We start from the raw sequence: 27,015 nt of genomic DNA on the forward strand, positions 1-27,015 counted from the left end.
GTATTATTAAAATAGATTTCATTTTCAAAATTGAGCTATCAGCTGCTAAAGGGTGTATACATTTTTTTGGGGGGACACCTGTATGTTTATAACTCTTCCTCAAAAATATTACAGGCTAGAAATAGAAATGGTTCTACTGTTGGCAAGTCTTTTGCTGACAATTTTAATTACTGCATCCAAGTTTTCCTTCGCAGAATTCTGACTTTTTGATACAGTATTTTCAATTATATTGTTAGTTATATGTTGTTTAGCTTAGAGTGGTGCTTCTTGTCATCTAATCTAATAAAATAGAAACATGTAAATTGACTGTACCTCTGCTACCCCCACAACCCATGCCCACAAGCCAATCAGGAACAAGTATGCAAATTAATCCAACTAAGATGGCAGCGGCCATGGAGCTAGAGTGAGCAGAAGGCTTGGGTTGCCTCTGGCAATGGAGGAAGCCAGGCTGATGGCTGGCAGCACAGCGGTGGTGGTGGGAGCCTCTCCCGCCTCCTCAGCAGCGCTAAGGATGTCCGACTGCGGCTTAGGCCTGCTCCCAGCTGGCAAGTGGACATCCCCCAAGGGCTCCCGGGCTACCAAAGGGATGTCTGACTGCCAGCTTAGGCCTAATCCCCTGGGGAGTGGGCCTAAGCCAGCAGGTGGACATCTCCCGAGGGGTCCCAGACTGTGAGAGGGCACAGGCCGGGCTGAGAGATCCCCCCCTCCAAGTGCACAAATTTTTGTGCACCAGGCCTCTAGTTAATAAATATTTCATTAAAAGGAGGTCTGTAGGTAGGAAGAGATCAACCAAAGAACTTGCATGCATATATGACACAGACAATAGGGTGGTGAAGCCCTGAGGTGAGGGCAGGCTAGAAGAGGTCAATGGGGGAAAATAAGGGACATATATAATACTTTTAACATAAAGATTAAATATAAATAAATGGAACATTAGTCTAAAAATAATTTATCATCTGTTTTAATATATCTTTTAATTTTTTTTCTTACCTGCTGTACCATCAATATTATGTCCTGATTTACTCTCCACATCTAGTAGATATCACTAATACACAGTAACTGCTATGTAAACATCTCCTGAATGAATTAAAATAGAAACTCATGAAGATTATAAATAGGGATTTAAAAAAATAATTGGAAAAGAAACTGGCTAATTGTTCTTCTCTTAAAATAGCAAAGTAGGAAGTTGTAACTTTTCAAAATTTTTCTTTTATGTCATTAAAAATAAACATTCACTATAGACATTAGCTATTTTCCTCATATTTGCCTATTTTAATTTTCTCTGAGTCACTCATCTACGTACTTAATGGCAAGAAGTGGAAACTCCTGTACTATTGCTACTTCTTAGGAGCTATGGCTGAGACTGAATGACAGTAGAAGACTGAAATGTAAGCTATTCTTCAATACATTTATCCCTCAAGGGACTTATACTCTGAGCAAAAATTTAACTCTTACAAGTCAATAAGATAAAGCAGAAAATTCAATAAAAATACAGACAAAGGACTTCAACTGGTACTTCAGAAAAGAAGAATTCTGTGGTAATAAGGAGAGGCACTTTAACTGGGCATCACAAAATACATATTAAAACCACACAAGAAATACCACCATACCTTTACTGGAATCACTAAGATTTAAAAGTCTGATAATGCCAAGTGTTGACAAGGATGTGGAACAATTGGAATTCTCATACAACCACCTTAAAAACTGTCTGATACAATTTACTACAACTGAACATATGCATACACTAAAATCCTGCATTTCAACTCCTGGCTACATATCCAATAGATCTACATATGCATGTTCACCAAAAGACATTCCTAACAGCATTATTTGTAAGTCCCAAATTAAAAACAATCCCTAATGCTTGTCAAGTAGAAAATAAATATTCATACAAATCATATTTATTCAATTTATACAATACTCGATTGCAATGAGAAACTAAAATTACACACATGAATGAATCTCACAAACCCAACATTGCTTCTCTCACAAGCAAATTAAGTTCCGTTTAGATAAAGTTCAAAGGCAGGCAACTTACCTATGATATTGGATGTCAGAATAGGGGTTACCTTGTGGGTGACTTTAAGGGGATACGTGGGTGAATTTCTGGGGCCACTATTTTTGGGTTCGGTGCAGGCTACACATGTGTGTTCACTTTGGGAAATTCACTAAACTGTACCTTTATGACTTCAAATCTGCTGGTTATTTTATTTCCATAAAAATTAAAAAAAAAGACACTCCAGTTCAAACTGGTTTCTCTCATACTAGAATATAACTTGCTTCAGTGACTCTCGTGTTATTAGCTTTAGCTACTGCATTTGGATTTTTAGCTCCTGGGTGAATTCCTAGGAAATATCTACTTATTATTGGGTAAGTGATAATGATAAGCAAAATATATTGAGCCTTTTTGTAGCACGCTCCATGCCAACCACTTTACCTATTGTTCCATTGAACCCTAATAAAATGTCTTCTTTAGGTAGCTACTATTTCTAGTCTATGAAAATAATCTCTAAGAAATGTTAAGTAAATTGCTAAAGGTCACTCAGTTACAAAATAGCAGTGGACTCGAGCTTAGGCATTCTAACCCCACAACTCACTCAACTACAAGATCTAGGATAAACTTCATAGTTAACATTTCAGCAGTCTTAAGAATATCTTCAAATTCTTTTGGTAAATGAAAGTTTACATTTCTCTTGATGAAAGCAAAATTACATCCTTTTACATGAGACTAATATACAAAATCAAGTTATGTTTCATCAAATGGGCCCTGAACCTGCAGTTTGTAATCCCAATGCTCTCAAATTAAATTGGCTCATTGTCCAAGTTTTTTACTCTCTTTAAACACAAACTTGACTGATCTCATAATTATCATGACTTTTCTAATTTTTCCACTACAAAAAGAAGCTTGTTCCACATTTGCTAATTTTTTTCCTATGACAGTTATAAAAATGTGATATTTAATAGATAATTTTTTAAAAAAGACCCATCTTTTATCCTTTAAGGTAAACAAGATATTTAAGAGTGAATGAGAAAGTTTTTGGAAAATTTTTACTAATTTCTAGTATTACATGATGTTATCATTAACAGCATGCCAACTATAAAAAACTCTCAGAAATGCATATATTTAAAACTTTGAAGGAAAATTTTCTCATCTGTTTAAGTAGCTTCCAAATCTTTCAAAGTTGTATTAAACTTGAATGCCATTTGTTAAAATATAAAAATATTACTCTTGCCCTAACCAGTTTGGCTCAGTGGATAGAGCATCGGCCTGCAGACTCAAGGGTCGCAGGTTCGATTCTGGTCAAGGGCATGTACCTTGGTTGCAGGCACCTACTCAGTAGGGAGTGTGCAGGAGGCAGCTGATCGATGTTTCTTTCTCATCGATGTTTCTAACTCTCTATCCCTCTCCTTTCCTCTCTGTAAAAAATCAATAAAATATATATAAAAAAAAAATATTACTCTTTCCAGTACTTCAAGAACTGAATGACATCAGGGAAAATTGAAAATTTGTGAGACAAATTTCAACAAATGTTTTGAATAATTAGTATACTGGATTTAAAATCACTTACTAGTATATGAAAGGAGCATTAGTGATAAACGTGGCTTTATGAAGGTGTGTATTTTTGCAAGGTAATTTTTCAGCTATGGAAGCTACTGATATCACATATTGAAACAACCAGATTTTTGAACTGCTGTAATAGTGTTGATATAAGATTTTCAAAATTAATAAAACATTCTATCATTTTCTTAAAAATGAGATAAATTATAACAATACTTCAGTGAGAGAAAAGTGTTATTCATAAAGTAAAAATTATGTTTGTTATATAATCACCTTATATTTTTAAATCCACATTTGTATATATTCTGCAAATCACAAAATATACTTATATATAAAATATGTTTGCAATGTATAAATATATTATAAAAATATATAAGGGTCACTGAATCACATAATAGCAGTTGACTCAAGCAACCTAACCCCTCTTTTCAGACCCTCAATGTTCTTTTGTTACACAAAGCTGTTAAAATCAAAACTGTAGATTTACTGGGTGTGTGCTGCTACCACTAATCACTTCTGGAAGTGCTTCTGTTGCATTCTGTATATATATTTAGTATACACACTATATTTTATATAGAAATTTATATGTATATATATACACACACACACACTCTTATATATGTTATATATATGTATGTAATATATATAAGTTACAAGATGTTACAGAAGTCTATTCTTTAAAAAAAAAAACCAACACTTTGAAGGAAAGTGCCAGAATCAAGAGGGTTCAAGTATTGAACTTTCATTTTTTAAAAACAATTTTCTTATTTTTGTGCGAAAACAACAACAACAATCTTTAATGGAAAAGAATACTCTCTTTACTTCTTCTAGGCACATCACCAGTCCCAGAACACACTGAAGCACTCATTATTTGTCTTATCAAATATAATTTCATTCTATGTAGGGAATAAAAACATGTAGGAAAATGAATCACTTAAATGAGACTTAGTGGGAAAATACAGAGATACAGAGATTAATATAAATTTATTTAAAGAACATTTGTTGCAACAGTTTGATTGGTATGTGTAATATTTCATATATATATATGAAAGAGAAAGTAAAAATTCACTTACCTTTTAAAGACTATCTTGATCATAAGCACATTTATTTTTAATGTACTAAGTACTCTGTATCAAATTTTTATTGTTTATAACATATAAAAGGAAATTATAAAATTTCTAGTATTTAAAAATTAATAACTAAACAACAAATCATATATTTTTAATATCAATGTTAGTTTCTAAAAAATTATCTTAAAAATAGCAGCAGCTTATAAATATACTAAGTAAAATTAGAAAAACATGTACTATTCAACAATTAAATGTTTAATTATAGAAATGAAAAGTTGTTATTTAAGGAAAATATACCACCAAAAGAAAGGAGGCATTCATTACAACAAAAGATTTGTTCAGTGACTTAAAACATTTTAGGTATTAATCCAAGGAGTAAAAATACAACATATACATATGAATTATGCAAAGCACAAAGCCACAACACATGTTATTAATAACAAGGGTTAAAATACAATCATTTTACATTGACTAATCCCAAAAAGTAATCATTAAATTAACAGACATAGGTTAAGACTTATTTATTCCTTTCTTTAATCATAGTTGTAAGTTATTACAAGATTTCCCACAACATGGAGAAAATTTAAATGTACAGTAACAATTTAGTTACATTTTAATGATTTAGCACTTCATAGATTTAATTTTGCTTTAAAATGAAAAGTGTTTCTGAGATTTCATGACATTGATATATATGTATATGTATACACATACGTATACATACACATTCTTAGTTTTCTAATCTAGTGAACGGGACCTGTTAAAATTAAAATTATCCATGAAAGAATATTAAACTGATATGTTAATAAGAGGTATTCTGAAGTTTGGCTAATATGTAGCAAAACTGAAAGAGGTAAAAGGTTATATCTAACTTTAACAAAACTTCAGATTCCTTAAACCCTTTTAATATAAAAGGCTAATTTAAGGAGTGAAATTCTTCATATAATAAAAGAAATCCAGGAACTCTAGTGATTATATATATATATATATATATATATATATATATATATATATATATATATATAAAATACATATAAAGGTAAATAAATAAGTTTGTAAAAATTCTGATATAAACATTTGTGATTTTTAAAATTCACCTTCAATTTATCAGAAAAATAAAGATTACATTTCTTCATTAGTGCAAAGACTGAATCATTCAATGAACTCCATTTGGAATAAATATGAAGTAAGCAATGAATTGTGTACTTATGCCTTACTATTTGTAATTTGTGGTTATTATTCTTTCCTTGTTCATTTGTTTTTGTGAGACTGAAGACGTCATCTTCACAGGACTTTAATGAACATTCAAGGTTTTTCCCTTATGATATCATTTACATACAAAAACAAGCATGACACAAATATATTGGAATATCACGTATTCCAACACAATATGTAAATGTGTGACACTGTTCACATTAAACTTACTTGATGATAAAGACCAATTATATGTCATAAACCTGGAATAAAATTCTGTGAATACTACAGTGACTATATAGAGAAGGTTGATAGACCTTAAGTTGTTTTAAAAAATGAAACAAAGAGTTAAAAAATCTAAAACTGACCCCAAATGAACATTTATAATTCTAATATTCTATATAACTATAATTACATTTTATGTTAAATTTTAAAAGCATTTTAAAGTTTATTAAATAAAACAGAAGTCAGCAAACTTTTCCCAGAAAGGGCCAAATAGTAAATATTTCAGCCTTGAGGGCCATACAGTCTCTATTGCAACTAATCATCTCTGCTTTATAGTGCAAAAGCAGCATAGATAACACATACAAACGTGCTTCACTGTGTTCCAATAAAACTTATTTACGAAAGAGGCTGTAGGCCAGATTTAACCCATTGGCTGTAGTTTGCTGACCCCTTTTGTAGAAAATCAAACTCAAAAACACTGATTTTTTAGGTACTTCAATAACTAGCCTAAAGAAGAAGACATTATGTAAATGTTTAATGCTCTGAGAATTAATGAAGCCATGAATGAGTAGGGAAAATAAAACCTTGTGCTCAGAAACAAATGCCATTACGATTCAATGTCTAATTAGTGGTTAGGAGTCTGCTTTCCTAATTGGGGCAAAATTCCAAGAGGGCAATCCATAGCCTTATTAAGGCCTACTCTTGCAAACTAAAACCAATAAGATGAAAGAAAGTATAGAGATCTAGAAAAGAGAAAGTGAATTTTCAGCCTAAGATGGCTAACAAAAAATGATACCTTTTTGTGTTGTTTCTATAGTATTTTAAATCTCTCCAACTAGATTGTACACTCCACAGGAGTAAGAAACGTCTTTACTATCTCTGTAGCATAGAGCCTAGGGCAGCGGTTCTCAACCTGTGGGTCAGGACCCCTTTGGCAGTCGAATGACCCTTTCACAGGGGTCATCTAAGACCATCCTGCATATCAGATATTTACATTACAATTCATAACAGTAGCAACATTACAGTTGTGAAGTAGCAACGGAAATAATTTTATGGTTGGGATCACAACATGAAGAACTGTATTTAAAGGGCCAGAAGGTTGAGAACCACTGGCTTAGGGATGGTCAGTAAACTTTATATGAAGTATACATGTAGATGTTTTCTATGGCAAAATATGCCTTTCTTTAATTCCCACAAAATGATGGTACTCTGATGCACAACTTAACTTTAAGATCCTCCTATGAAGTTAAAATGTTCTATTGTTTTATATCATCAGTCACACTTTGATTGTAAAGATGAATTTCTGCCTAAATTAGAACATGACCTACTAGTACTTCTCAAATAGCGTAAGTGGAAACATGGGTTTACTTATCACTGTAACGCTTTGACTTGGACAAAGAAAAACAACTGTACACATCAAAATTGGTTATAAAACCAGAGTTATAATTATTTTTCAAATGCAGAATTAGTTGTAGTTTAGTTGTATAAATTTAATTATAAATAGATTATAGACTCAAATCAGTTTTCATCTGAAAGAAGTGTACTTGGCTATTCATGATTTAAAATATCAAAAGTGACCAAAATGCTAATTTCAAAATATATATATAAATTAATTGTTCTTCAAAGTCTGAATATTTGAAAAATACTAGAAAAAATAAACCATTCACAAACGATATTTACAAATTTTGTCTATGGCTCCAAAAAATAAACAAAAAAAATAAAACATCCCCAAAACACAGTAACTCCACACAGTGGAAGAAATTAATTTTCATATAAATTACTATATAAATCATACTTTTCCATGATGTATGTAACAAGCTGTAAACAATTAATTTACTTTAGCAATGTAAAATTCTCTATCTTTTATATAATATTTTCACATTTCAAAGCAAAATACTAAGTTTAACAATGGTAAAAACAAGGTTTTAAAGAATGTTATTTGCTTTTGGATCAGTAACTAGACATTGACAGACAAAAGAAAGCCACATACAGTTATGCACTCAACACACCGCCTTAATTTGCCATTATTACAAGCACAACATTAACATTAGATACAAATGTAAATAGTAAACATTTTTGATTAGAGGGCAAGCGAAAGATGTGCCAGAGTAAAATATTTCAATTAGAATAGGACTATGGTTCAAAATTCACTTGTAAAAAAATAAATACATATAAAACCATTATATATATATTACAGTACTTGAAATTGAATAGATTGTACTTCCAAACTATCATATTTAATAACACAAGCCAAGATGACCAATGATCTCCTTAAAAAATAATGAGAAGACATAGTGTGCATCATAATTCATAAAAAAGGAAATGAAAGTAAAAGGGACACAGTAAAACAAAACACCAAGGTTAAGAAGAAGAATACTATCGTACCGAATTCCATGGTCCCCGATGCCATGAGACATCATCAGGGCAAGCATGAACATGACACTGTGCCACGCTAGGTGGCTTGTTCAAGATTTCACAGTTTTGCTCCTGAGACATTTGGCCGTTGGGAAATTGACATATTACAAATCTTGATTTTATTCCTCCTCCACATGTTTGTGTACACTAAAAATAAGAAGAAAATTCAAAACTATGTGGCTTGAAAGAGAATATGATATAGCTTTATTCAATGTTTAATATATAATTAGTAATGCTACAGTTTAAAGTTTATCCTTTCTTCATAATTGTCAACATTTCTTCCTGGGCAAAAAGTAAGTCAAAGTATTGCTTCTATAATTTAAAAAAATTGACAATATTTTGAGAATTAGTACCATAAGATAGTTCAATAAAATATGAAGGATCTATAATATAGACTCTTGCTAGGTTAAGGACCTGGTAAAACTGACTTACTTAAGTAATAAGTTTTAACTACATAATGTACAGTGTCTTATCAATAGATTACTCTGTAGCTATGAAAGCTAATAAGGCAGATCTAAATTTATACACATGGAAAGATGTTCAGTATATATTACATAAAGACAGCAGGTGGCAAAGCAGCCTAGGTAATATGACCCTATTTCTAGACCACTATAAAACAGAAGTCTGGCAGGAAGTGTATCAATATGTTAAAAGTTCTCATCCTATATAATAAAAGCCTAATATGATAAGTGTCTGGTTGTCTATTCAACCAATCAAAGCGTAATATGCTAATGACCGCTCACTATGATGTGCACTGACCACCAGGGGGCAGACAGCCAACCAGTCGACCAGTCGCTATGACATGCACTGACCACCAAGGGGCAGACATTCCGACCCGTAGGTTAGCTTGCTGCTGGGGTCTGGTTGATTGGGACTGAGCAAGTCAGGCCAGACACACCCTCAAGCCCTCCCATGATCCCTCCCTAGCTGGCCAACCTCCTGTGTCCCTCCCCGGCCCCAATCATGCACTGGTGGGGGTCCCTCAGCCTGGCCTGTGCCCTCTCACAATCTAGGCTGAGGGGACTCCCCCACTCCAGAGTGTATGAATTTTGTGCACTGGGCCTCTATTCTCTACATAATTTTTCATATTAATTGAATATTCACAATAAACATATCTAAGTTGAGAAATATACATGTTACTTGATATATATAAGCTATTGGTCAGAAGTGTATCTTTAAAAATAAATTCCAAATTTCCTATGAAACAAAAACATTTGACTAATTAAATTAGGTGGTTTATTTTATTCATCCAATGCCAATTTCTTTCTCATTCTTCTCACCCATAATACAGGCAAGATTGTTATTCATTATAACCATTTTAAAAATTATCTTTAGATCCAAAGTAACTAGAAGAATGCCAGGACAAAAATAAAGTGCTCAATAATCGTCAACTCTCTGTTTAAGAGATTCAGCAAATAGTTTAGTAATAAGATATAAACATGGCCTATATATCAATCTAATTTTCTAAGAAATTAAGACATCAATATACTAATTTTAGAAAGGCATTAGATTCATAGACATATTGGCTAGCCTTATTAGATTCTGTTTTAAAATCTGGAGTATATATTTCCTGTCATGAGTGAGTGATATATACCATCCTATATAATAAAAGCCTAATATGCTAAGCGTCTGGTCGTTTGATTGGCCATTCAACCAATCAAAGTATAATATGCTAATGATATGCTAATGATATGCTAAGGCTACTCAACTGCTTACTATGACGTGCACTGACCACCAGGAGGCAGATGCTCCGACTGGTAGGTTAGCTTGCTGCTGGGGTCTGGCGGATCGGGACTGAGTGAGATGGGCCGGACACACCCTGGAGCCCTCCTGTGGTCCCTCCCTGGCTGGCCAACTTCCTGTGTCCCTCCCCAGCCCCGATTGTGCACCAGTGGGGTCCCTCGGTCTGGGCTGCTCCCTCTCGCATTCCAGGACCCTTCAGGGGATGTTGGAGAGCCAGTTTCAGCCCGATCCCACAGGCCAGGCCAAGGGACCCCACTGGTGCACAAATTTGTGCACCAGGCCTCTAGTGATAGGATATCTATAAGCAGAACACGTTTTTAGTAACTCAATAAAAATTTAAAAAAAAATCTCTCTTCATAGTGTAGTGAAGTAAGATTACCCATCAGTTAACAGTAGGAAGTGCTTAACTTCTGGTCTTCAGAGATGTCGTACTTCTCCACAAGTTTAAGAAATGCTCTGACTTACTTCTCCCCAGCTCCCGTAGTTCCACTGTGGACAGGGTCCTGTGTCACAATGCTTTGCCTCAGGGGGTTTGGCGGCCACATCACAGTAATGGGCGCTCTGTCCGTTTTCATCCTGGCAGACCACAACCCGACGCTGAACGCCGCCAGCACAGCTGCTGGAGCACTGACAAGACAAAACACAACTACAGATCCACATCATGAAGTTACATGGTGAAAAAAATTACGATTTTGACTCAAATTCAAACTCCCCACGTAAAAACTCCCTTTGTTGGAATCATAATTTGAATTGAGAAAATACGTCAGAACACTTGAGCTTTCGTAGGGGCTGCATTAGAGTTTGTTGATGAAAAGGTGACTGTTTTTGTGTTTGTTTTTTACTATTCTTGACTTTTTAATTTTCATATACATTTTAGAAACAATTTATCCGTCTCAGTACCCCACAAGGAGTCAAAGTTTGACTGGTATTTCATGGAGTCTATATGCCAATTTGGGGAGAATTTGCATCTGTATAATGCTGAGTCATCAAATTCATGAAAAAGAGATATCTTAAAAAAAGCTTGCAATAGGAAATTCACCTTTTCCCTAAGTATTAAGTAAAAAGGAATTAACATTTTTAAGGTCTCAATATGAAGGAATAACTAGTGTTAAGTTACTTAACTTTTATATTGTTGTGTTTATTTTGTGTCATTAGTCGCATGTAAATATGAAATACAATCGTACCTTCTGTAGTTTATCATATTTTTACACCAGCCTGCTGCACTGCTACCAATTTCTGGGTTTGATTTTTTCATAAACCTTTGTAGTCTTAAAAGATTTTCCTTTTGCTTTTATTAAAATGGACTGTAATCTGATTGTTTTTAAGTGCATTCTTCTGTAAGCATAACATCACATTAGTATAATTCAATAAGAACTCTGGGGATTTGTTATCTATATCAAAATTTGCTTAATCCCTTTAAGGTTTAAATTATTGATCTTCAGATAAATCTAGCATTAAAAGCATTTGATGTCGTTACATACATATCCGTTAAAAGGCTATAATATAACAAAATTACAGAATTAATATAACTCAATAAAGATGGCTTACCGAACTCCATGGTCCTGTTCTCCATTGGTTTCCTCTGATTGATGGATGGACCCCCCACTTTTCATTATCTTCTGGTTTGTGAGTTAATGGAAAATTCCTGCCTGGAAAATGGTTTGGCTGCTCAGAGGAACTCGGAAAGTTGCTGTACGAGGGCTGGCAGGCTGCCACATTGCATTCCTGTTCGGCTGAAGGGCGAACTTCAGGGTCACAGTGATTCTCATTAATTGGCTGATGGTACTTGATGCATAAAACTTGCCGGTTTGTTTTTCCATGGCCACAGGAAGCTGAACACTGATCACAAATTTAGACAACATTCGTAATGTAGTAAACTACAAGATTATACTCAATATTAAATTTTTTTATTTTTTTATTTTTCAATTACAGTTAACATTCAATATCATGTTAATTTCAGGTGGCCAGCATAGTGGTTAGACATTTATATAACTTATGAAGTTATCCCTCCCCCATAAGTCTAGTACCCACCTGGCACATTGAGAGTTATTACAATATTTTGACTATATTCCCTATGCTGCATTTTACATCCCCCGTCACTATTTTATAACTGTCAATTGTACTTCTTAATTATATTTAAATTGTTCATTTCATTTTTTTTTCTCATAAAAATACTTACAGGTGACCAATCCCCTGTTTGCCACTCCCCACAAGGGCTAAAACAGATGGAGATTTCAGCAGGTCGAGGTAAATGTGCACAATATGATTCATCTGCTATTCCGTCATGAGCATCGCGGCAGCTTACATAGCGGGCTTGGTTGCCTCTTCCACAAGATGCGGAACACTTAAAAAATTGAATGATACCAAGGTGTTATATAGTACCTCTCCTACTTCCCATACACATAGCCGTTGCTCCAATTTCTAAAACATAAAGTTTCTTGAAAAATCAAATCACAAATGTTATCACCTGGCATCCCTTCTGAGTCAATGACAGGGCAGTGGATAGCCGAGTCAGTTTAGATAAGTTTCACAAATTAAACATTTATGGTAATGAGAATAAAACACTCAATCAACTTCCTGGAATACTGATTATTTGCAAATTAGAGATATTAAAAGCATTTTATATAAGAAAACACTAAGATATTTATTTAAAACTAGAGGCATGGTGCATGAAATTTGTGCACAGGGGAGGGTGTGTCCCTCAGCACCCTCTCCAACCTGGCACCTCTCGAGGGCTGTCAGACATCCCTCTCACAATCCAGGACTGCTGGCTCCCAACTACTCACCTGCCTGCCAACCTGATCACCCCCTAACGACTCCCCTGCCAGTCTGATCGACTCCTAACTGCTCCCCTGCAGGCCTGATCACCCCCAACTGCCCTCCCTTTCAGGCCTGGTTCCTACCAACTGCCCTCCCCTGCTAGCCTGATCGCCCACAACGGCCCTCCCCTGCCAGCCCTCTTGTGTCCACATGGGGGCAGCCATCTTGTGTGTTGGAGTGATGGTCAATTTTCATATTACTCTTTTATTAGATAGGATATCTTAGAAAGCCTAAGTAATAGAGTAGATATGAACCCATCATTGATTCAGAGAATATGCAAAGGTTTAAAATATATACCACATATGCTTAAAGCAAAGCTTTCAGTTTTGAAAAACATGAAAATGTCAGTAGTTTAAATCAAGGCTGATAAAAAGCTTCATGTCCCATCTGCTTCTCCTCACAACCTGTGACATATTACCCCCATTTTGTAGATTAGAAAATAGAAAACCTAAGAAAACCTAAGTCCTTGAAAAGCACAGCAGGATTTAGCCACTAAATTACCTATTTCTAAACCCCAAACTCCTTCCAACCATCAAAATACCTGAGAATGAATGCAGACATTAATTTGGCAAATCTGTAGCAACCACTTTGGCAATGCCTGAAAGCCTCCAATATTAGAAATACTGTACCGCCCAATAAAATTCACTTACTGGAGTCCAAGAACCATGTCGCCACTGTGCTGTCTTTCCCATGGGAACAGCTGGCAACGAAGTGGTCCCAGTTTTAGGGATAACTGGGCAAGGTATCATGATGCAGTCCTGTTCAAAAGAAAAATGGATCTTATAAAACATCAATTAACTAATCACTCTGATGTATATTAAATCCTATGCTTCATTTCTTCTCCCACATACCTAATTCAAGCACAGTTCCTACTCAATTGCAAACAAACAATGTAAAGGGTTGTCTCCCCATCCCCCCCCCAAAAAAAGTATAAAGTACTATCAAGGGCTTGAAGTGGATAGTATGACTCTGAATCCTCAAGTTTGGGTTGTTTTGTTCTGATGGTTGAAAAAGAAAAGAGCAATAGTCCTTCAAAAATATCATTGAACTGAAACATTTTGAATGAACACACACTACCTTAAACAGTACCACACACTTTAAAAGTTCATGGTATCAACACTAATAAAAAAGAAAAATGGTAATTGGCGTACGACGATACCCTTTTCATTGGCTAATCAGGGCTATATGCAAATTAACTGCCAACTAAGATTGGCAGTTAACTGCCAACAAGATGGCAGTTAATTTGCATATGTAGGCACAATGCAGGGAGGCGAAAGGGAAAGCAGGAAGAAGACCCCTGCCACTGACAGTGATCGGAAATCCAGGGGGGAGCTAAGAGCTGGGGGGCAGGGCAAAGGCGGCCCTGGGGCCGCCTTTGTCCTGCCCCCCAGCCATGATCAGAGAATCAGGTGCCTTTTCCGCCCTGGCCAGTGATAGCAGGAAGTAGGGGTGGAGCCAGCGATGGGAGCTGGGCACGGTCGAAGCTGGCAGTCCCAGGAGCTAGGGGTCCCTTGCCTGGGCCTAAAGTGAAGCCCACGATTGTGGGGCCGCTGCAGCTGCGGGTCCCCACTGCCTGGGCCGGACACCTAGGCCAGAGGCGTCAGGCCTGGGCAAGGGGCCGATCCTGCGATTGGAGGGTGATGGGGGTCAACGCCTGATGGCTCCCAGTATGTGAGAGGGGGCAGGCTGGGCTGAGGGACACTCCCCCCGCACACACACCCAGTGCACGAATTTCGTGCACTGGGCCCCTAGTTTATAATATTGTCCTGCTGCTACAATTCAAAGGATGGAAATATACTTTAAATGAGTGACCCAATGGCAGATAAAGAATAAAAAAAGCATTACTAAAGCTATAAGGCTGGCAAAACCAACGACAATAAGTTCTCTCTGGCGAGTATGCACACACACGTTCATAAGGCATCTAGTGGGGAAAATACATGTGGAAATAATTTTAACACATCAATAATTCTCCTGCATCATAAATCTTTCTTTTCTAAAATCCAGGAAGAGGTGTCCTTTACCTGCCTGTCACTGGGGCGACTAGTTCCATAGCACAGTCTGTCATCCAACACGGCACTGAGCAGCTCATCCACACACTTCACAGCACGCATCTGATACCCATGTCCACAGGAGGCTGTGCACTGAAGGACAGAGCAGGTAGCAAACACCTTCATTATTTAAAAATGACAAAAACTGCCCTAGCCAGTTTGGCGCAGTGGATAGAGCGTCGGCCTGGGGACTGAAAGGTCCCGGGTTCGATTCCGGCCAAAGGCACATGCCCGGGCTGCGGGCTTGGTCCCCAGTGGGGGCCGTGCAAAAGGCAGCCAATCAATGACTCTCTCATCATTGATGTTTCTATCTCTTCCTCCCTCTCCTTTCCTCTCATAAATCAATAAAGAAATATATTTTAAAAAAATGACAAAAACTTAAATTTTTAATAAATACAGTTAATATACTTTCAGTAGATCTTTTTAATAGTTTTTGATACCAGATTCTAGACTAAATATTAGTAAATTTACTCTCCTTATATATTTATTCAAATTTATATACATACTAATAAAGTATTGAAGTTTAAATGGGCAGTTATTATTGTATCTTTAAAATATAATTATGTGAAAATATCAATAGAGACCTAACATTGTAGAGGCAGAGCCAACAGACTTTAGGTAAACTAAATACTTTTCCCCCAAACTCTAGCTGGTGCATGTATGTCATTTAGTAGGCTAAATTGGTTAACTGAAATACAGTGTTGTAGCAGAGCTCTGTGGATATCCTGGATTGTCAGAAAGATACAAAGGTGGGTCCGTAGAGTAAATTAAGCCTGAACTATCACTAGAGGCAAATGACAAAACTAAAGCTATACTACTCTGGGCACATCATGAGAGGGCGGGGTTTTTTGGAAAAGAATGATGCAGGGAAGAATGGAAGGCAGCAGAAAAAGTGGAAGACTAAATATCAGATGGATTGATTCCATAAAGAAACCATTGATATGAGTCTACAGAGCTGAGCAGGATGCTAAAGATAGTGCACTGTGGACATCACCCATTCATAGGGTCCCCGGGAGTCCGGGCTAACTCACTAGCATGTAACACACACATGCTGAGTAAATTCCAAAGAGATATAGAAGGAAGAGCATTAAGACAAAGTCAAAGGGAAGATGGGAGAAGGTTTCCCATCAACCGTGGCAACCTGCCACAGGATAATAAAGTGCCCCCCACCCCCTGTCCAGCCTGACCACGGCTCATCCTGCACGTTCCTAGCTTCCTTGTTGGCAAACCTTCTAAACGATGCCTGTTCTAAATACAGGAAAGATAATTAGAAACAACATGAAAATATTTATAAACAAAGCTGATGAAAGCATAAAATGTGTGGCATCTTGGTTAGCAAAAGTAAATTCAAAGCCAAAGTTGAAATATTTACCAGAACAAATTAATAGCAATACTGAGAAAATTTTGCAGATAAGGGTTTACTGTTGCAGTGGTATTTTTCCTACAAATCAATCAAATTTAGCTGCATCTACTAAAAGAATAAATATACCACACTGTTTGTGCTTTTCTGTAAAGATAGATTAAATCAGAAAAACCCTTATCATATACTCACAGAACCCCAGGGTCCGACTTGCCAGGAAGCACATGCATGAAGCTCACATGGTCTCAGGGATTCAGGTTTGGTACTTGGATTACAGAAGCCGTCACTCAAATGATCTTCATTCAGTTCACACCACACCTGTCGCCGCTTTGTTCCTTTTCCACATGTAACAGGACACTGTAAGAACATCACTGACCATTATTTATTTTCAATATTAATCAATGCAATGCCTTACAAAAGGACACAATGATTCATTTGCATATTAAAATGCAGCCGAAAGACCATTCCTAAGGATGTTTTTTCTCTTCACTCCTCTAGAGATATTCACTGGGTGAGATCAGCCACCAACACTTGCTGCCCAAATCCCAGGGCAACATCTACTTGTCCTAGAAACAAAGGTACAAAAATAACCTTAGAACAAGTATGAATTTTATCCTATGGTGGACAGTGGGACTTTCTTAGGAAAATGGTTACAGATGTAACACCAGTTAAGGTTACTGTTAGCCAGATACTGTAAATATTTTAAGGACAAACCAAACCACCTACTAATTTTTATTGCCAAGACAACCATGTTATTTGCAAAGTGAAATAAAATAAAACGAAGTAGTTTTGAATGACATAAAGCCTTAGATAGCAAAGCTTTTCTACACAATATCATAGTAACTCTAAGCCTCGTGTGTTTAATGTTACCTCACTCCACTCACTGGTAGCCCAGCTGGGACAGGGAAATGCATTGCAATTCTCAGTCATCACGTGGGGAAGCTCGTGGCATTCTCTGTCAGCAAGGCGGTGGCCAAAGTGATTTATACAATAAGATTCTCGAGACCTTTCCCCTCCTCCACAACTCCTGGAACACTGAAAAACAAACAAAAAAGTGGTGACAAATTGGGGGGGGAGAGGGGAAGAGACCTTAATAAAAGTATGCTTTAGAGCAGTGGTTCTCAACCTTCCTATGCCACAACCCTTTAATTCAGTTCCTCATGTTGTGGTGACCCCCAACCATAACATTATTTTCGTTGCTACTTCATAACTGTAATTTTGCTACTGTTATGAATCATAATGTAAATATCTGATATGCAGGATGTATTTTCACTGTTACAAATTGAACATAATTAAAGCATAGTGATTAATCACAAAAACAATATGTAAGTATATATGTCTTTTCCGATAGTCTTAGGCCAGTGATGGCGAACCTATGACACGTGTGTCAGAGGTGATACGCGAACTCATTTTTTTGGTTGATTTTTCTTTGTTAAATTGCATTTAAATATATAAAATAAATATCAAAAATATAAATCTTTGTTTTACTATGGTTGCAAATATCAAAAAATTTCTATATTTGGCACGGCACCAGAGTTAGGTTAGGGTTTTTCAAAATGCTGACACACCGAGCACAAAACATTCGCCATCACTATCTTAGGTGACCCCTGTGAAAGGGTCGTTCGACCCCCAAAGGGTCACGACCCACAGGTTGAGAACCAACCGCTGCTTTAGAGAAACAAATATTTCATTAGGAAAAAAGGAGTAACTTTTCTTAAGGAATACTTTTTCTTTGTACCTGGGACCATTCCGAATAATGCCACCTTGTTAACACGCAGTCGCCATGGCAGGGCTCTCTGGTCGGAGGTTTCAGTTGGTCACTGCAGTAGTGGTCATCTACTGGGACAGTCTGTCCTTTATGCACGGAATACTTCATGCAGTGGACGTCCAAGGACCTGTATCCTTGACCACAGTGGGACGAACATTCACTTTTGCCGATGATGTGCCACCTAGCGGGAAGGATGATGCTAATACACTTAGGAGGTGTGACAACTGATACATCTTAAAAATCGGACTCAGAGAAGCTCATGCATACAATTCAGTTTTTAAAATTGTGTGAAAGTTGATAAGCAAGCCATCTGAAAATATTTTGTATGTCATTGAATTCTAAATAAAAAATTCTTAGAGATCATACTTTCATTTTATCAATGAGAAAATGAGTCCCAGAGGTGTTGTGTATTCAAATGGTATAAGCACTTGAATATTTTTTTGTTAGAAATATTACTTTCCCCCCCAAAAAAAAAACTGAACTTGCTTTCCACTTAGATGAAAATGAAGCTGGTCTGGTAAAAGCTGGAGATAGAGTCAGCACTATACCTATTGACCCTGGCTCTGGGGGGTGGCTTTGCAACCCTGGCTTTGCCAAAAACTTTTGAAAAGAACTGATTTAGATCAAGATTACGCAATTATTTAGTAGCAATAATTGTATGACTAAGTCGATAACTGAATATATTTGTCTCATAATCAGGTAGTGTCTTCCTAGGCAACCCTCTGTAGTTATGAATGGGGGATACTGAGGATCTCACTACTTAGACAAAGCCTTTGAAAGGTGGTAAAGCTTTTTGTAGAGCATGCCACATTTTCTTATTAATTCATGTGATCTACTCTTAGACATTTTCAGGGAAAACATTTTTTCCACAAGTAAAATCTTCAATTTTTTTGCCAAATTATTCCAATTATGGTCCAGCAACCTATCAGGCAATAGTCGTGTTCCAGTATGACAAAGCATAGAATGCATGGAGTTCATCTCCATCCCCAACAGTATCTCAAGGATGTCATTGTGCCTCACTTCACTGCAATGCAGTGATGCAACTTATACGGGCAGTTCTCCCACAAAGCTTTCACTATGTGCATTCAAATGCCACCATAAACACATAAAAATTTTCATCCTTGCTGAGTGAAGGAGTTTCTGGCCATCCCCAATGTTAATTGTTACCCACTAGATGGGTTATTATTCTTAGCTTCATTCTAAGACTAATCTCACACACACACACACACACACACACACACACCCACCCCATACACACAAAAAACCTATTGACGAGAAATTTAAGTTAGAAATGCAAACTTCCCCACTATGGTCATGTTTCTTAATGCTTAATGGACAAAATTGATTTCTTTCTCTATTGATTCTCTAATCCTTAAAAACTTTAAAAGTTCATTGGCTTATCAGTTATATGAGAATTATAGAATCATGCTACAAAATTTATTGTTTCAGATCCTAAACCAGCCGTGGGCAAACTACGGCCCGCGGGCCGGATCCGGCCCATTTGAAATGAATAAAACTATTGAAATAAAAGACCATACCCTTTTATGTAATGATGTTTACTTTGAATTTATATTAGTTCACACAAACACTCCATCCATGCTTTTGTTCCAGCCCTCCGGTCCAGTTTAAGAACCCATTGTGGCCCTCGAGTCAAAAAGTTTGCCCACCCCTGTCCTAAACCATGGGTTTTCAGATTAGAGTTTATTTGTGTATATTTTACAGACAAATTTGTTTCTATTTCCTACACAAATATTAAGGCCTCTATACTGGAATTCAGCAAATACTATTAACAAAAATTCAAACCAACTGCTGAGTTACACCATAAGGCAGTGAGCCTAAAATTTCATAATGGCCTGGCAGGAACAGAGGATAGACATTAACTACATGCCCACTCTGGGCCCGTCACTGCACTAGATGTTTTACATCTTCTCGATAATTTGCTTTACTCTGGTTACAGTATACATTGCTTACATTATTGCTCCTTTACCTTAGTTCACAGTCTGTATTGCATCTTTCAGTCACAAACAATGGAAGTGGCAGGTGGTCACATCTTTGATCAGGCACTACCATAAGATCACTCTTACGTATGCAGGCAATTTTTCTTCTATGAAGACCTTGGCCAATGTCAAATGAAAATTAAAGAGAAAACTCAATTAAGAAGATGTTCTGCAATTTAATTCTGCTAATAACCTAAAGGATTCAGCTAAGAAAGCAAAACAATTCCACACATTATATAGGACAGACTAGCATAGTAATCTAGTCAGGAATTACTTTCTATAATAAACTCAATCCTGAAAGACTCAGGGGTGTGCTTAGTGAAGAGATAAGAAAAGTGGGCAGGTATGAGTGGAGCTGATGGAAATGTATTATAGCTGGAAGGAGTGGTTGTGAGAGGAGAACTGAGTGGCCAGGTTGGCGCTGATGCTATACGGTAAACTATGTTATTGTTCTCCGTTATTTGCTCCCCTTTTCCCTGTAATAGAATTGCACATCTCCACTTGCCACAATGTTACTGTAACTTCCTGTGGGAGGAGCATGTTTCCCTGCCTATTGACATCAGACTTATGCCAACCTACTGTCAGGGGATGTGGCCTATTCCAGTCCCAGGCAGAAGCTCTAAAGCCCTACATGTGTCTGCCTGCTCTTTCCTTCCCCTCCATCTCCAAGATAGCCTTCCCCAAATGGGCTGAGCTTTCAGCCTGGAGTCATAAATGAAAAAGGCATGGACAGACAGCAAAAGATCAGTGGTTGTCAGAAGTTGGAGAGGGGGTGGAGGGAGGCATTTCTTCGAGAGTGAAGGTATTCTTCATGGTACTATAATAGTGAATACATGTCTCCATACATTTGTCAAAACTCATAGAATGTACAACAAAGACTGAACCCTAATGGAAACTATGGACTTTAGTTAATAATAATGCATTAATTGTACCAATTGTGACATGCTAATACAAGATGTTAATAACAGGAATGGAGGTGGGGAGTGGAAGAAGACAGGAAATTTCTGCTCTATTTTTCTATAAACCTAAAATAACTCTAAAAATAAAGTCTATTAACTTGTTGTTAATCCTCAGCTGAGGTTATTTTTCCATTGATTTTTAAGAGAGTGGAAGAGAGGAGTGGGAGAGAGGAATGGAAGGGAAGAGAGAGCGAGAGAGAGAGAGAGAGATCCATCAATTAGTTGCCTCCCATACGTGCCCTGACCAGGGCCTGGGATCGAGCCTGCACTGGAGGTACATGCCCTTGACCAGATTTGAACCCAGGACCCTTCAGTCCACAAGACGTCACTCAATCTCCACTGAGCCAAACCATCTAGGGGCCTACTGATTTTTTTAAAATGACATGGACACCGATACCAAACAAAGAATAGTCAGCCAATTAAAAGCCAAAACAGTATGAGCAAGAAATAAACCTTTGTTGTTCTAAGCCACTGAGATTTGGCAGGTGCTTGCATGTAGCATAATCACTGCAAAAGTAAACTAAGAGAAGTGGTTGTAATGGGCCAGAGTACGTTAAACTTCACACTTTTCGCACGGAGGAGACAGGAAAGAGTCTAAGCAGTCAGTGACATGATCAGATTTCTGTTTTATCAAAGTTCAAGGGCATACTTCCAGTTAGCTAAATGTGAACACACGTTTATCTCTGCTCCTTCCTAAACACTAACTGAAATAACTCTTAAAGGCATATTGAAAAGGCACAAACCTAAAAGAACACACAAAGACTAAAAAAGGAAACACAGTAGGCAGGAAAAGGAAATTCTGAATATGAAAAGTAGATGGAAATAACTGTTTAACAGTCAAGAAAGCTGAAACTAAATCCTGAGTGGAGGGGGTAGGTGAATAAGAAACAAACCACTCATGCCATCGAATCCAAGAAAAGCCCAGGAATAAAGAAGACCAGGTTCCTCTGAGGCGGTGTGCGAGGGGTAGGCCTGAAAACAATGCGGAATTGATTGAAAAGTTTTTACAAAGAATGGTTCCACTCCTACCCTTCCTGTTGAAAGCAGCACTGTCCCACAAACACAGAATGTGAGCCACATATGCATTTTCACATTTTCTAGTATTCACATTAAAAAAGTAAAAAGATAAAGGTGAAATTAATATTTATATTTAACCCTTAAATATCTGAGAGATAATTTCAACATCTATCTATATATATAAAAGGCTATGCGACTGACCAGTAGGTATGATGTGCATTGACCACCAGGGGGCAGATGCTCAACACAGGAGCTGCTGAACAACAGCAACTTTGCAGAGTGCACTCTCGCACTCCGGGACCCCTCGGGGGATGTTGGACAGCCAGTTTCGGCCCAATCCCCGCAGGCCAGGCAGAGGGACCCCACCTGCGGGAGGGACCCCACTCACTCCACAGACACCCTTCGAGCCCCAGTGCTGCCCCAGGTGCGGCCGGCTGGGGAGGGACCACAGGGGGTTGGCTCCAGGGCGTGACTGGCCTGTCTCACCCAGTCCCACCCCACCAGCCACCTTCTAATTAATTTCCTTTCAATGTGCATAAATCCGTGCACCAGGCCTCTAGTATCATTATAAAAATTATTGATAATATATTGTACATTCCTTTTTTATGCTAAGTTTTCCAAATCCATTGTGTATTTCATAGAGAGCACATTTCAACAGACTAGCCACGTGTACCTTGTGGCTATCATAGCTCCAGAGAAGGTGAACCTGAGGGCACAGACCCAGCTGAAGGAAGCTGGGAAGCACTGCACTGAAAATAGGGGGTTAGGTAAAAGTCCTCCTTCTGAATGATGAGATCCAGAATGGACTGTCTTCATTTCTCTCTAGCTCCAAGCCAACTTTTATGGTTCCCTGGTCCTCTCATTGACCTTCAGAAGATGGGAGGCCTCGCTGGTTTGGCTCAGTGTATAGAGCGTCAGCCTGTGGGTTGAAGGGTCCCAGGTTCAATTCTGGTCAAGGGCACATGCCCAGGTTGTCGACTCGGACCTCAGTAGGGGGCATGCAGGAGGCAGCCAATCAATGATTCTATCTCTCTCTCCCTCTCAGAAATCAATAAAAATTTTTTTTAAAAAAAAGAAGAATATGGGAGAATTTCTCTCTTGGGAGACTCTTCACCCGGAGAGAAAAGATCCACTAATGACCCTTGGGGGCATATCCCCAATGACATATGAAAAGGCTATTTGGTGACCCAATTACTCCATACTGAGGCCCCTACTTGACTTGTCTGACCCACACAGGACTTTCAGGTTTTTAGTGTTCATAATGAAAAAGCAAGAAAGGATCAGCAGACATTTTAGGAAAACCAATAATACAGTAGAGACCAAAATAAAAATGGAACTAAAATGAAGCAGGTATACCAGGGAGCAAAATAAAACTTGCAGACTAGGATTCATATTCTCAGAGACATAGATATTGTACCCATAAAACAAATCAAGATTTATGAGAAGAAATATTAAGGAAACAATGTAACTAAGGAAAAGAAAATGGAAGTGATCAATCCAGGATGCTGAACATCCAAATAATACAAATTTCGGAAAAATGGAAGAGAAATTTAATGTGAGAAAAAACTATCAAAAAAATAATGTGATAAATTTTCTCAAGCCAAAGGATATGTTTCCGAATTGGAATGGCATCCTATAAACCTAGGAAAATAGATGAAAGAAACACCCACATCAAGGCCCATTGTCCTGACATTTCACACCAGGAGAACTAAAGAGGGAATCCACAAAACTTCCACAATAGAAAGTATCACAGGAAATCAGAAAACAACCCAGAAAAGGAGGCTTTCAAAACTGTAAAGGAAAATAATCTAACTTAGAATTTTATACCAGCCTAACTATCAGCCAGGCGTGAGAAGAGAATAATGCCATTTTCAAATAGGAAAGGTCTCAAAAAACTATCTTCCTTTTTCAGGGAAATACTGGGGGATATGATCTACCCAGTGGGTGAAATCAATCAAAAAGAGGAATTCATGGGATTTAGAAAACAGGAAATCCAACACAAAAGAAAGTTGAACAGATTTCCTTGAATAATAATGAAAGTAAAGCACAAGATGACAGCCATGTAACAGTCTTAAAAAGCAAAACTAATTAGAACAAGAGAAAAGAGGACCAGGGTAGTGATAGATGAAGAATAATTTAAACTGATAGATGAAACTGACAGGCAAAATGTATAGTTCTCACCAAAAGTTTGGGGACTGATAACTTTCAGTACACAGAAGAACAAGGAGACAAATACAACTGAGGAAACTTAACTGTAGAGAAACCAAAAGTTACACACAAGAAGAGAGAGAATATTAATCATAGTATCACAATGTGACAATAGTAGCTCCTTTTTCCTTGCCCACAGTTGGGGGATCTCCTGGTTCAGATCCCCCAAACCATCCGACAGTGTCTTGTCCAACCTCCATTTCGGATCTTGTTATTCTTTGCTTGGTGTGTTCACATTTGGAACACTCCTTCATTCCCCTGTTCCATGGATGTGTTCCTAGCTTCCCACATTCACTGCCACGGACCAGCTCACCCACTCAGTCCTCAAAACCTCCATTCTCTCCTGTGAAGCACATGCAGGGTCTTCCTGGGGAAATGAATTCCTTCTCCTCTGTGTCATCGAAGCTCTCTCTTCCCACTGCCAGCATCTGTTCCAGCCGGCCTAGCATCATCTTTCTCAGTCTCCACCCTCCCCTGAGACACAGCCCAAACAGGAGCACCTGGTTCCCACGCAGCCATTCTGGGCGCCCCTGGGCCAGCTCCAAAGGGGCCTCAACACCTTTGGCACCTTGACATCAGTTTGTTAGACTGTCCCTCCCATCCCCATCATCTGTGGTCATTGCTTCTGGCCACCCACCTTCTCTCAGCTCATGTCCACACTGTCCTTAGTAGCATCCTCTCCTCTGATCCACTGATCCCCTAAATCCTAAACATCTCTCTAGTCCCCATGGGAACTCCTTTTCCATTCTACACAAACTTTCCTGTACCTTCAGATGTAATCTCCTCATGGAGCGCTCCCTCCACCTTTTCTGTGGTCCTCTGTCTCTACCATTTATTTACCATTATAAAGTAAGGTCATCTACTCAGACTCTATTTCATCCACTAGACTTTATAACTTGAACACAGAATTGGGGTCTTATTAATAACCTGAAACAAAGTAGTCTCTCTATAAATGTTTACTGATTTGAACAAACAGTATTGCACCAATTACCTATCCTTAATTACAGAGCATTAAAGACGCCAGTCTTTTCATTTTCTGTCCCTACTGTAAACTTTCCATTTTCCACTATGCTCCTTTCAGTGATGCGTGCTATCAGTACAAACATACATTTCTTGTGGCCACAGAAGGAAAAGAAAAGCATGAAAGAATGTTTGGCACTCTAACACTAAAAGAAAGAGAAGGGGCTGGGGAACTGTGTGGAGGGGGCGCTATTTCACTGGGAAACAAGTTAGAGGAACTTTCTGTGACTGTGAGACAGAAACTGTGAAGAGAAAGGAAAGGAATGGTAATACTGAATGTTCAAATGGGTACAGCTAAGTGAGGCTAAGTATAAAAAAGAATGAGTGAAGATAAAAATAGGAAGGGAAAAGACAGGGAAGCTTTGTATGTCTGTGTGGTATACATGTGTGTGGACAGTGGGGAGAATTCTGCCAGACCAATACAAGTCAGACCCAAAAGTAACCCAAATTATACCCGCCTGCACAAACTTTTGTCTCTTTTAATGCCAGTGTACCTTGGCACATTCTGGTACAGTCTTGCCATGGTCCATAGGGGTCCCACGTGAACTGGTCTCTCTTCTCTTCCACAGGGATATTGAAGGAATAACGTACATCAGGGTTGTACAAATTACCCACACACAAAACCTCAATACAAACGCACAGGAGCATACAATTAATTCATATAAAAGACATATTCCTACAAGGTATCATTTTATTTTTAATAATAACCGCAAAGCGCTTCATCATCACAGTTTACTAATATGATTAAAGCTAAGCCTTTTTAATGACTACTGAGAATTTACCTGCAAAACAAGTTCTTCTTCTAGCCGATCAGTACTGTTGATTCGTTCGGTTGAGCTGTTTGAACCACTGTATTCAAAAATGGCTCCTTGTACATGGATTTCTTTCTTTGCCATACTTACAACAAAATTTCCATTCAAAAGAAAGTTCCCTTGAGTGTCAGATAATGCTGTAAAAGAATGGTACTCATGAAACAGCAAAACCAGCACAGAAAGTTTTTTAACTTTTAAAATTCAAATCCTTTTGAAATGAAGAAAGTAAATACTTGAGTCGATAAACTTTGTTACTACAGTGTGGTATCCTTTATTCTACTACAATGTAGGGACCCTTCGGCCCTACACTTTTCTATCTGCGGTGGAACCTTCTTCTGCAATCGTGCAGCTTCCGGAGGGACATACAGAAGTGGGAAAAACAGAAAGAAGCCATGGGCCCAGCAGCAAGATCAGCTAAAACAATGCTGGCCATCAGTGGTAAGGAAAGGAAGAGCCGCTGGACTGCGGCAACATTCCATTTACACTTATCTTGGAAAAAAATGTACACAGCTTTAAAACAGTAAGGTCAGAAAAATAAAAAATATTTTTTTTTAACTTCAGGGTCAATGTTCGAAATGCATGTGATGACTACACGATTCTCTATATAAATGTCTGGATCTTTTTCATGGAGATGCATGCTGTTATTGTGCGTAAATTGCTTTATGCATTTTTAATTTTCAAGAGGGTATATGTTAAATTTTACACTAACAAAAATGCCATATTAACCAAATCCTTTTTGTGGCTTTATTTATATTATAGTTCCCAGCTGAACAATAGCCTGTTTGGAAAAACGTTTGTTTGGT

At 37.7% G+C, this 27,015-nt stretch overlaps 1 protein-coding gene across 1 annotated transcript in view; it reads right to left on the minus strand.

The window, feature by feature from the left end:
• ADAMTS20 (ADAM metallopeptidase with thrombospondin type 1 motif 20) overlaps nucleotides 1-27,015 on the minus strand; it is a 184,791-nt gene that overhangs the window by 53,585 nt on the left and 104,191 nt on the right. The window contains exons 17-28 of the mRNA XM_059682616.1: nucleotides 26,183-26,349; nucleotides 25,895-26,024; nucleotides 20,187-20,313; nucleotides 18,170-18,380; nucleotides 17,302-17,466; nucleotides 16,624-16,788; nucleotides 15,045-15,164; nucleotides 13,674-13,781; nucleotides 12,383-12,547; nucleotides 11,752-12,042; nucleotides 10,669-10,830; nucleotides 8,431-8,607 (exon numbers count right to left, since the gene is read on the minus strand). Coding sequence (XP_059538599.1) covers nucleotides 8,431-8,607; nucleotides 10,669-10,830; nucleotides 11,752-12,042; nucleotides 12,383-12,547; nucleotides 13,674-13,781; nucleotides 15,045-15,164; nucleotides 16,624-16,788; nucleotides 17,302-17,466; nucleotides 18,170-18,380; nucleotides 20,187-20,313; nucleotides 25,895-26,024; nucleotides 26,183-26,349 — 1,988 coding nt within the window. The remainder of the gene's footprint in view (nucleotides 1-8,430; nucleotides 8,608-10,668; nucleotides 10,831-11,751; nucleotides 12,043-12,382; nucleotides 12,548-13,673; nucleotides 13,782-15,044; nucleotides 15,165-16,623; nucleotides 16,789-17,301; nucleotides 17,467-18,169; nucleotides 18,381-20,186; nucleotides 20,314-25,894; nucleotides 26,025-26,182; nucleotides 26,350-27,015) is intronic.

The sequence above is a fragment of the Myotis daubentonii genome, chromosome 2 (assembly GCF_963259705.1).
Source record: "Myotis daubentonii chromosome 2, mMyoDau2.1, whole genome shotgun sequence".
NCBI lineage: Eukaryota > Metazoa > Chordata > Mammalia > Chiroptera > Vespertilionidae > Myotis > Myotis daubentonii.